This window comes from Aulonocara stuartgranti, assembly GCF_965226115.1.
Source record: "Aulonocara stuartgranti genome assembly, chromosome: 3".
NCBI lineage: Eukaryota > Metazoa > Chordata > Actinopteri > Cichliformes > Cichlidae > Aulonocara > Aulonocara stuartgranti.
Genome location: NC_138941.1, coordinates 73,652,629 through 73,664,805, shown reverse-complemented (window position 1 = coordinate 73,664,805; position 12,177 = coordinate 73,652,629). Strand labels below are relative to the sequence as shown.

General features: G+C 41.9%; 2 protein-coding genes across 6 annotated transcripts in view; both read left to right on the top strand.

Moving 5' to 3' along the window:
- Positions 1 to 12,177, top strand: part of LOC309703501 (butyrophilin-like protein 2) — a 522,068-nt gene that overhangs the window by 439,538 nt on the left and 70,353 nt on the right. The gene's annotated exons all lie outside the window — the stretch shown is intronic.
- Positions 1,475 to 3,457, top strand: LOC309698929 (uncharacterized protein; the record flags this gene model as incomplete). The annotated part of the gene is made up of 4 exons (XM_082521691.1): positions 1,475 to 1,548; positions 1,655 to 1,820; positions 2,008 to 2,301; positions 2,602 to 3,457. The coding sequence occupies exons 2-4, from the start codon at positions 1,771 to 1,773 to the stop codon at positions 3,455 to 3,457; spliced, it is 1,200 nt and encodes a 399-aa protein (XP_082377817.1). The 5' UTR covers positions 1,475 to 1,548; positions 1,655 to 1,770.

Genomic DNA, 12,177 nt, shown 5'->3' with positions numbered 1-12,177 from the left:
TTTAAGCACATGTTATATGTTAGCTTTGTATTGTAGTAAGCGAAAAAAAAAGTCATGCTGAGAACCTTCACAGACAAGTCATGCTAACCTTTGTCCGTTAGGAATGTTGCCAACATGCCATTTTAGGTGAGGCATGTTAATAAGGTCTCTAATATGGTACTCCGTTTAGCCACTTTATATTATTTAAAATACGGTTTTATATCACTTGTTATATTAGCCGGATTAGGCTACACGGTACTGCACTGCCATCCCAGATAGCAAGACGACATTGAATTGATGTTGATTTTTTTCTATAAAGTACCGGAGAAAGTAGATTGAATGTTCTTTTGTTATCACTGATTTATGGTCTAGTTACAGTTCACTAGCTATGTCGACGTGCAATTTAGGTATATCTGACCGGTAAATTAAAGCAGCGATCACCTGGACTGTTCCGTATCACCCCTCTCACAGTGGTACATCCCTCCAGGTAACCATTCACAAGTCTTGTACAGTAGAGCGGGAATTAATCTCAGCAGAATTGAGAGGAGAAAGTGGATGCAAGCTGCCGTTAAACTTGACTGAAGAAGAAGAGAGGAGAAAGTAGAGAAATGAATAAAGAACAGTCAGTATATGCAGAAAAGAAATAATAAAGTTAAAAGCATGGTCTTCATGAACCCAGGGTACAATACAAAAATGTCGTTTTATTTAAGTGAGCAAAACAATGTAGACCATGTTCATTTTGGTAATTAGTTGGAAAAAAAAAACTAATGACAGCATTTAAAATAAACAAAGATGAATAACATGGATGGGAACATTTGACAATGGAATCGGAACATTATCAAAAATGATTTTTCAGATCTGCTGAGTAGAAGATGCGGAGATTCAAATTTTTAACTTGGGTGTGTGTTTGAAATATGAAAATATTGGTTGACATCGTTGACATACTGCTATTAAAGATGGGAATATGTATGAAACGTAGATTCAAAAGCTCTATTAACAGAACTATAACCTGTTAGAATGTGACATTTATTTCAGATGCATTCTGTAACTGTTCACAGTCCCAATACTTAGTGATGACAGAGTGTTTCCAAAAGTGCTCAGTCACAATTTTCAGAAGACTAACATGAAATTTTTTGATTTATTTAAATATATAAACCTGTTGAAAGCAATAATTTAAATTTTTGTCTTTGTAGAATCACAGTACAAAGTATGGCCTGGAGGATTTTCATCTCAAGGTGCAAGAACATTCATAATGACTGTACACGGCGGCTGCTGATGGACGATGTTGGGCCAGATGTGCTACAGTTAGCGTTAAGGAGGTATGATGAAAGCATGATGGAAAACATTTAACATTTTAACTTGCATAAAATGTTTAAGGGGAAGATGGCCTGAAAATATAACATGAATTAAGAAGTAATTTTTTGATGTCTTTGAGGTTGGAGACAATGCAGAGAAGCCTTCGGTGGGCAAGAGGAAAACTGATCAGTGTAACTGCAGCAGATCAACTTCTGCGTGACTTGGCTGAATTGATTCAGGAGGTCGAACTGTCTACTCAGCATGGCCAACAAGGTAAGCACATATTGTGTCGATTCCTTGACTGATCAAAAGTGTGAAATAAATTATGACTCTGTCTTAACCTATTTTCCAAATACACCAAACGCTTATATATTTTCAGGCTCTTTTGGATACCAGGCACCAGTGGTTTTCAACAGAGGTAGAGGCAGATCCCTTTACCTTATCACTCGGGAACAGCTTTCATTCCTGAAGTCATGTGGATTCACTGCACCTCAGATGGCTGATATTTTGAATGTTTCACTTCGTACAATTCGAAGACGTCTGCGGTCAGTGACTTTTGAAACCAGTGTGACTTTCAGTTCTTTTGTGACACACACCCACTGTTTATTCAAATTAAATGGTATTGTGAAATTGTAAAAATTAGTATATTTGAATGTGCACTAACTAGTCAAGTAATGATGTATGTTGTTATGGCAGTGATAAAATACTTGTGTTCTTTTTGTCTGATTTCAGACAGTATCATTTCACCCGTGCATCAATGTATGCGGAACTGACTGACAGTGCGCTGGATGAACATGTGCAGGACATTGTCGCTGGCAATGAACAAATTGGTCCTGAGGCTGTCAGAGCCTCCCTGCGAGTACGTGGACTACGTGTACAGCGAAGGAGGGTTCGAGCAAGCATGCTACGGATAAATCCTGGAGCAGCTGCCATAAGAGCAGTTTTGCGGAGACCAGAACGAAGAACATATCAGGTTGCAGGTCCAAACTCATTGTGGCACATTGATGGAAATCACAAGCTGATAAGGTAACCAAGCACACTGATTTGTTGAACACCTATTTTGACCAAAGTGAAATTCAGCATTACATCAAATATAACTGTTGAACAGTAAGACACATCCAATAGAGCCAGGCCCTGTGATGGGCAGTCCTCTAACACAACTGGTTATGTTTAAAGGGGAAAATGAGAGAACACAGACATCGCAAGCAACGTACAGACAAACTTGACATGCAATAGTGCCATGTAAATCAATTAAGAGTGTGTGTTTCCATTGTTTCAATAACAAAGCAGAAATAAGATTTTTCTTCTTATGGACCACGGTTTTAGGTGGAGGATAGTCATTCATGGGGCTATTGATGGATACAGTCGTCTTGTGGTCTTCCTTCATGCCTCAAACAACAACCGTAGCAGTACTGTTTTATCAAGTTTCATCAGAGCCGTGGTATCCTATGGTGTACCCTCGAGGGTCCGGACAGACAGAGGAGGGGAAAACAATGCTGTCTGCCTGATGATGAACATTTTCAGAGGCTTTGATCGTGGAAGTGCCCTAAGAGGAAGGAGTACCCATAATCAGAGAATTGAGAGGCTCTGGGGTGATCTGTGGCGAGGAATGACCAATGTGTACTGTGATTTATTTCACCACCTGGAGGAGGAAGGCATCATTGACATTGACAATGAAATGCACCTTTGGGCTCTCCATTACATCTATCTCCCAAGGATCAACAGAGATTTGAAAGACTTCACTCAACAGTGGAACAATCATGGCTTGCGGACAGAGAGACACTTGAGCCCATTACAGATTTTTGTCCGAGGCAGCCTCCAGCAACAGGGCCGAGCCTCAACTGCCATGCAGGACATCTTTCAGACCAGAGCAGCTGCTGCTGATGGGACTATTGGTGGGACAGCTGATGGTGGTGTGACAGCCACTGAGAGTGAGACGACTGCTGCTCAGGGCTCAGGTGCAGATTCTGGTGGTGGTGCTGCTGCTCATGGTACAGATGAGCTGGGATTGCTGGTCGACTGGCCTGAGAGGATTACTGTGCCAGACATTGAATTTACTCTGGACGGAACGGTGATGGAGCAAGTGGTAGAACTGTTTAATCCACTAAGTGGCACCAGAGGGAGTCATGGTATTGAGCTCATCACTGGCTTAATATACTTTCTGGACTCCACATATCACTGAGACAGTTCAATTAATGACTGAAACATAATAGCAGCAAGTGGAAAGACTTCAAAATATCTAGGTGACTGGATACATATAATGTGAAAAGTTATGATATGTGTTTACTATGTACCATTGAGTAGTGGTGTAAATGCTGTTAAAATGTTCTGTGTGGATTTCATGATGTAGATGACTGATTTATAATAAGTTACATAATATCATGAATATATATAGTTTGTGTTGAAATGTCTTTATTTGAAATGTACATGTGTAAGGTGTAAGAGCTAGTGTCTCGTGAGAATACCCTTAACAAGAGTACACGAGACTTTGCATGGACTGCGAGGGAGCAGATGTCTCTCATGAAGCGATTTTAAGTTAAAAGTTTACTAAAAGAAAAAGCAACACAAGGACTTAAGGACCTCTTTTCAGGACAAGCAGCCAACGAGGTATTTGTCATTTGAGAAATGTTGTTATTTGTGTTTGGACTTAATATGTGTACTCTAAAGTTGCTAATTGATTTGTACTGTTCGCTTGTGACCAGTTCTCATGGTGTATCGGCATACTGGTGATGGTGAAGCCAAGGAGAGAAGGCCCAAGTAATAAACGCCCGTTTCAAAGAACCGACCTGTGTCTGTGTTGTTGTGAATTCTGTTATGGAAATCAGTGCATTTCCTGAAAGAAATCTCTCCTTCCGGGTCATCCGTGGATCGAGTTTCCTTCGAGACGTGGGCAGCGATAAGCAGAGTTTTGTATAAGATTAATTATTCAAAGTAAGCTCAGGTATGCCGTTCAGCGGGTTAGTTACAGCGCCGGGAGTAGCCTGGGAGAACAAAATGATACAGAGACTGCTTCAGGTTGCTTTCCCAAAATCAACTCAAAGTTTATTCTTCTGTGCAGGGTTTTTATAGGCAGAAGGGTTTGTGTGTCAACAAGTTTCAAGTTACAAGTTACAACCATATAAGGAAGTTCCCCCTAGCTCTGAAAGGGGCCTTCTATAATCTCAACATACTTTTGACAGGTCCATTAAACACTAGACAGTTAGAATCCTTTAGTGATATAAGTTTGCACATGGTAGAATACTGCATGTAGTTATTTGCATTAGGAAATGTTTAACCATATATACCTAAAGGCACATAATCAATGGTGTGTGATCTTTAGCAGGCTGCAAACTTGATGTGCACTCGAGGAATGCACTGTCCCACTATACCACAGCAGGATCAACGCAGCTATGCCTGTTCCAGTTTAAGTGCCTTCTTTACATATAGATGAACTGTTGGATTTTCCAGACCAGCAGGCCAAAGGAAGTTGCCCGTGGGGTCGCAGCAAGAGGAGATGAAGTTCAAACAAAGGGCATTGCAGAAACAGGGTCCTTTGTATAATATCATCAAAAAAGGTATTCAGTACATGCTCCCAAAATACTAAAATATCTAACATTTCCTGTATCCTTTGGGGCAACAGACCTGAGTCACACTTTTAGAGAAGTACCTGGTGAGGTGGATTGAGAGGAATATCCATGATGCATGGCAGTTTGTTCACTCACTTCCTCTCCACCACATCATATCAGTGGGTTCAGTATCTTATACTTTTGTCAAGATAATGCACACTGCAGCCGACAGTTATCAGAAAGAAGCCATTACCAAGTTACATGGATTCTTTTTTTTTATAACTTCATGTCATATAAACTAGTTATGTTATGTGCAACACTGTCATATGCCACTCTGGTTTTATGTTTCAAATTCGTGTAAGACATCCAGAGTACTCTGATGACATTGACAAGGACATCTCCAGTTTACATGGGAAACTATTATTTCAGGTTCTTGAGATTACTTATTTACGTCACTTTTGAGAAAACGTACATACAGGTCTGATTCAAAACTGTATATCTATTTTTTAATGCATGTTGAAAGGGCAAAAATATTCCTGAGATACTGTTAACATTATTAAATTTGAAGGCTATTATACAGTGGTATTACTTTAAACTGAGTAAAACGGTATTTTGATAAAAGTTAAGGTCTCCGTTTGTTTCAGAAAGAGCATACTGTCATTTACTTGCTTTTATTATTTATTTATATGCCCTCCGCGGACCATCTCTGCACTGCGTGGGTGATTAGTGGCTCCCTGCACAGTAAGGGCTGCACACAGGGACAAGACGCACTCGGTTACGATCGGATCTTCCCTGGGCAGGGGGAGGTGATGAACTGTATGCCACTTTTTCATTGGCATACATTAAGTACAATGTTTTATTGCCTACGGTGGGGCAGGTCACATACTGGGTGAAGGTGGGCAGTGTGGAGTCCAGCGAGACATGATTAAAGTCCCCTGATATTAGAAGAAGAGCTCTCGGAGATTGCGTTTGCAGTCTGCGGACCACAGAGAGTCACAGGCTACCTCCACGGATGCTAACGGCTAATAGCGCAATGTCTGTGTTGCAGAGTTGTTCTTTCACAGCGATGTGCCCAGAGATACCACAACCGTCTTTAACAAACACTGCCAGCCCCCCTCCTTTCCTCTCACCGCTGTCTCTCGTCTTGTCCGCCCGCAGCAGCTGGAAGCCGGGCAGCCTACTCACAGAGGGAGTACCGGGCAGTGCCGGGATACTGCCACTGTGACCGGGTTAGCGTCATTAGCTCCTTAATCATATCAGGGAGCGATCTCACATTTAAAGTGATTACAGGAAGGAGAGATGGTGTGTGAGGTGTCCTCGGGAGACATCACCCCCGTTTCTTCCCTCACTGGGGATGTAGGGTCTGTCTGCCGGTAGCGCAGCTGCAGGGCGCAGCGCTAACAGCTGATCCCTAATGTAAACAAAGGAGCCATGCCCCGAGTGTCCAAACACGGGTGAAAAAAGTGGAGACAAAAGAAGAGAAAAGTCAACATAACTAGCACGAAGCGGTAATGCAAGATGGCAGGATCTGATTGCTAAAACATAAGTTAAAGGTTAAGAGAAGTAAAGAGGAAAATAAGAAAGAAGCTCAGAAATGAGCAGAGCTAGCTCTGCTCATTACCTGTTAGCTGCCATAACAGGTAACACAGTTAAGGTTTCAGAAAAAGTATTCTGTCGTTTGTTTGCTCGATCATGCCTTAAACACATCAAAATGCATAGTGGGATTATAATACAAGTGAATACTGTGACAAGCACTGGTACTGAATAGGCAATCACTTAGCAGCAAGGTGAATCGGTGATGCATTAGTGTGGTCTGCACTTCCTCTTCTTTGATTGGGTGAAATGAGTTGAAAGTAATTGGATGAGGGAACCATGGGGAGTGCCCTGCATAATTTCAATAAAACGCCGTTTTAAACGCCGTTACAGCTGGCAGAGAACGCCGTAAAAAACGCCGTTCAAAGATGCATAAAAACGGCGTTTTGTGCCGAGTAGCGTAAAAAACGGCGTTTCCGTCTGTCTTTGAACGCCGTTTTTTACGTCACTCGGATGGTGCGTTCAGGGCGCCATCCGAGTGGCGGGAAAAGCGGCGTTTGTCGGAACAGAACGCCGTTTTTTTCGGCGTTTTGAATAATTAAACGGCGTTTTTTACGCCATTTCTTAACCAAACGGGTTAGGAAAGTGGCGAATTTTGACACTAATGGCTTGCCATACCGGACCGAATGCGCTGCCTGTACCGACGCTAGCGCTACACTACATTTGGGCTGAAAACAGAGCTTTGCTATTGCAATGGAGTCCCCTCCAAAATCATTTGGAAACTCACGTGCAGCAAGTCCACGTTAGCAAACCTTTACCGGGCAAAACCCTGCCTGTACTCTTTTCTTAGTAGCACTTGCGACATTAACTGACGTGTGAACATATACATGTAGACGGGCTTTACAAGAAAAATGACTTCTTACCTGATTTTTGGACAAAAATGCGGCTGAACCAGTCCACATGGCGAAGAAAAAGCAAGCTTGAGAAAGAGGGTGGTGCGCATGCGCATTGGCCCTTACTTAGGCGGGCTCTGCACGCAGCAGTATGTGCAGAGGGACAAACCTGTGAATTTACTCAACAATGTTACGTTGACACAGTTCAATGACTTTGTGTAACAACAAAAAGTAACAACATTTCATTAAATTTGCACAAACACTTTAAGAATTTTTGCAAAATCGAGTTTATTAAGAACAAACAACAAAATCTACTTTAGTAAAAGCAGAGATAGGCTGAGTTCATTTTTTTGAGTGTGGGCTCCAAATGGGTAATAACATCTGCTACCCACTTATATGAAACCTTATTTTTCTACCATTAAATAAAATGCAGCCTAAAGCATCAAGTTTGCTGCTTTAAATCAGCAGGAACTGGTGGGGGAGCCTTTCAGAGCCTCCAGCCTCCTCTGATAGACACAGGCATGAACACACAGTCTTCCACTTTGATCATTTGGATGTTCTCATCCTGTGGACAACAACGTACATGGATGCAGGTTTGTTGTTGACTTTTGTAAGGTGTATTTATTGAACATATCCAGCTCCAGCCCCTCTGTCATCCTGAACTGAATCATTAGTTAAGAAAATGTGTGAATAAATGGTCACAGATCAGCTAACTGAATTTATCCAGACAGACTGGACCAATCAGGGTTCACTGAATCAGACTTTAACAAACTCTTCTATGTGCTGATAGACCTGCAAACACACTACATGTAGCTGTCCTCATATGTCACGTTTATGTCTGCTTTCCCATTTTTATAATCATTACTTACATGTTGATGAGAGACTTTGACTTTGTAAATGATCAGATTACATACTTGGAATACAACATTTCCACTTCAGGGTTGAAGCCTGTCCGAGCTGCCACAGGGCAAAAGCAGGACAGTTTATCGCAGGGCAAACACAAAATATATGTGAGAGAAAACCCACTGAAGTGTTTGATATTTACTGAACCTGAGGAACAGAAACAGGACAAACACTGACCTTCCTATAAGAAGTAATCTATGGAAACACTGGTTCACACTTTGGTAGAGAAATCAGTTTCTCTGAAAGGTTTCTGTAAATGAACATCGTGTGGAGAATGAATGAAGTGAGGTGACTCAGCAGTCCCACACGATAAATGAAACTTCTGTTTATGAACAAGACGGATATATAAATGACAGTTATGTAAAAGCACATATTAAGTATTGTTGCTCACCTTTGTTTCTGATAACGTCACTTTTTAATAATCGTATCCGTCAGCTCTCATGGGTGAAGTTTGGCTTTGAGGGTCGGGGAGCAGAAAAAGCTTTTAAGGACCTTTGATTTCCATCCAGTTCTGCTTTAAAGTGTTAAGGATGAAGCAACAGTGCTCCTCTTTGCTCCTCTGAAATCTGTCTACACCCGACTGATAAACAACAACAAACAGTGCAAAACTTATGAATAAATTAGTAACAAAAACACAGTGTAGAAGGTAAGTAGAGGCTCTACACACCATCATCAGGCCCAATGCTACGAAACTTCAAAGTCTCTAGCTGACCTGCATCCTGAGGTTTGTCATACAGGATTAAAGGAGCCAGACTTTGTTCACACAGCTAGGATTGTATTTTACACTGACCCTGGGTCAGTACGAGGATGATAAACTCTATAAATGCTGTCCATTTAAATGGTCTTACCTGTAAACACTCCACCAGAATCCAGTGAGAGTGGATTCTGGAGTCTTCCCATCCTCCTGTTAGTGATCCTCCATCTGGATGGATGATAACAACCTTGTGAACAAACTAGCAGGTGTAGCAGGTCCTACTGGCCCGCATCTATGAACTGGTTACTGCTAATAACGCCCACTGAATGGACTGATGACATCTGAAGCTGGTGTTTCGAGTCTGTCTGTGCTGTCGTCAAGAGACAAGGTAAGAAAATATAACATTTGAAGATAGAAACACTGAAATATGCTATTATTACTGCTATTAACATGGTTGTTTTTAGGGGTGCGCTGATAAAATCTGGGGATTCTTGAACATTAAAAAGGGTCTGAACTGGCCTGTGGTCCTGATTAATATCTTTACACTCTCTGTGTCAGGGCTGGACTGCTAATCTAGCATACGGGCCTTTTGGGCCGATGGACCGGCCACATGTTTGCTCCATGTTTCTATCTGATGGAAGGCCCAACACGTCCGTCCCATCTACCAGGTTTCATTTGTATTATCGTTCTTCTGGGTTCAGAGCAGCACAAGAAGGGCCCTGGACTCACTGGAGCTTTTTCATTTATGATCCTTTTTGAATCTTTCTGACAAACAGTGAAAATGTGTTTCTTTAATCTCCGTCTATATTTTCATCATGAAAACTCCACAGGACTCTGAGCCCTTATGATCCCTGCACAAACTCATCTCTAACCCTCTGCTGATCTTTGCTCCATGGATTTAACTCTTCACTGAACTGGACGTCCACAGTGTTCAAATCCCTGCAAGCAGGATGAAGTCCAGCCAGCCAATCACAGGACAGGAAGTGATGAGCTGACACAGTGATTTGAAGCTGTCAGGGTGAGGCTGCTTCATGCAGGTGTGAAACTATGAGGAAGCTGAACGCCTCCTCTTTCCTCAGCAGTGATCTGTGGCAGTCTGCCATCATGTTTGGCTGCACTCACTGAATGTGACTCACTGAAAGCTGAACCATGTTTTTGATGATCACACTTTAATTTAACAGCTGAACAATGAACTTTTAGAAAGAGTCAAATCTGACAAACAAGCTTTTACCTTCATGTTGTTGAAGTTTCACATGTTCAAATATTTCTGTCGTTTCAATGAGCAACATAAATGTTGATGTGATGTCCAAGTAAAACACAGAGTTGAGATTGATTTAAAAACGTCTGTAATCCAGATGATTCCAACCAAAGTGTAAAATAAGAGCAACATTTCATTGAAGCTGTGGCTTCATTTATCACAGTGTCACAAAGAGCTTCCTGTTTCCAGCCTGTCAGCTCTCACAGTGTTATATTGCACATGTGCTGTGAGTAATAATCTCAATAATAATAATAGAAATGAATAAATAAAGAGATAAACAGCACCAACAGGAGCCTGCAGAGAGTTTCTGCTCTTGCAAAGACAAACATGTTTGTTCCAACAGAACATTCAGATCATAATTCAGATGTGAAAAGCTGTCAGACAGGACAGGTTCTATAAACACAGTGTTTAGTTTGTGAGAGCAGGTAAAGGCAAAGAACCAGGAATGAACTGTGGGGACCTGATTGGACGCTTTGGATTTCCTGATCTCACAACCACGAGTGCTGCTGCTGCGCCCTGCTGGGGCCAGTTTCCCCCCAACTGTCCCCTTGAACCACCTGGAGGTGTGAGCGCTTAATGTTAGGCGTTAGTTATTAATGTTACTGATGTTCTTTTGTGTTTTGGGAACTAATTACTAAAGTGGGCTTAACTTTATCATTGACCTGCTGGCGTTCGGTTTATTTCCACATAGTCTAGTTTGATGCACGTTCATGTCACAAGCTTCAAAACGTTTGTCACACTGGGAGTGACCTATGACCCTAAAGCTAAATGCACCTTTCACTGAACATGAGCTCACTGCACAACAATGACTGCAGATCTACACACAGACACACACACACAGGCTGTGTGTTGAGGTGAATAACAGGTTTTTAATTTGCTTCTTAGGAATAAAAAAGCTTCCCAAATATTTAATATTAATAAAAATGTAGAAACATCTGGAGCACAGATGTGTAAAGATGCTGTGATATTCAATCAGAGTCAAAATGAGGAAAGAGGAACAGACGGTTTCCAGATCAGCACACATGACCCTGCAGCAGAGTTCACTATAGTGCACGGTGGTTGTAGATGGACTGGAGTAAGAGCACATCTGAGATGGAAACAAGGAGCACAGGCTGTATGTAGCAGATGGATGAAGCCTCCAGTCACTCACACAGTCCCATCTTAAAGCCTCCAGCCTGGTGTTTAGAAACTGGCGAGAGGGAAGCGAGGGGACGCTGACGCAGCAGTAACGTGTGGCTACAGCATGAACATTGTTGTGTTGGAGACCAGAAACCCATCCATCTCTCACCAGAGTGGGCTTGTTTATTTAGAGGTGCAGTTACTGCAACGCTAAGGAAACACTGCCTCCGTCTTTTACACAAAGCCTGGAGTTCCCTGCGTGAGAGCAGGCATGGATAGACCTGACTGTTGGGAACATATCCACCGACTTCTGAGCGTTGAAGTGTTGACCGGTCTGCAGGCTCAGGCAGCAGCTGACTGTTAGCCTGATGCTGCAGAGGAAGCTGTCAGCAGCTCCCACAGAGCCTGACTGACTGTGAGAGGACAGAGGGACTTCAAATCCAGTGTACGGTTTTTACTAAGTTAACTACCTTTAATTTAGCAAACTCCCACCGTAAGGGTGTGTTTTAACTGATGAAACTGTGTCGTACTCAGGCTCGGACATCTGATTGCTGCCTTTTATAAGTTTATTCCACAACCATAAACTAACACCAGTACAGTAACCGTGCCTTTACAGATGCCAGGTAATCAACTGAAAGACACAAAATAAAACAACCATACAACATTAACAAAGCAACACTATTAATGACAGTACAGTTTAGTAATAGTCATATTTATAGCTTTAACACGTTACTTGGTTAACACAGAAACTCACCAGCTCGGCTTCATCAGTCATAACAGCGATATCAATGAAAAGAAGATCCGGCAGGTAGGATCTATGAGCGGCCGTTAACACATACCATCCCAGACTTAGATAAATCACTCCGTCTTAAATAAATTTGTCATTTAAAGCAAATATGAGTCTGGCTGATAATAAATCACAACAAACAAATTGGCATGTTAGTAATATGGGAAAAA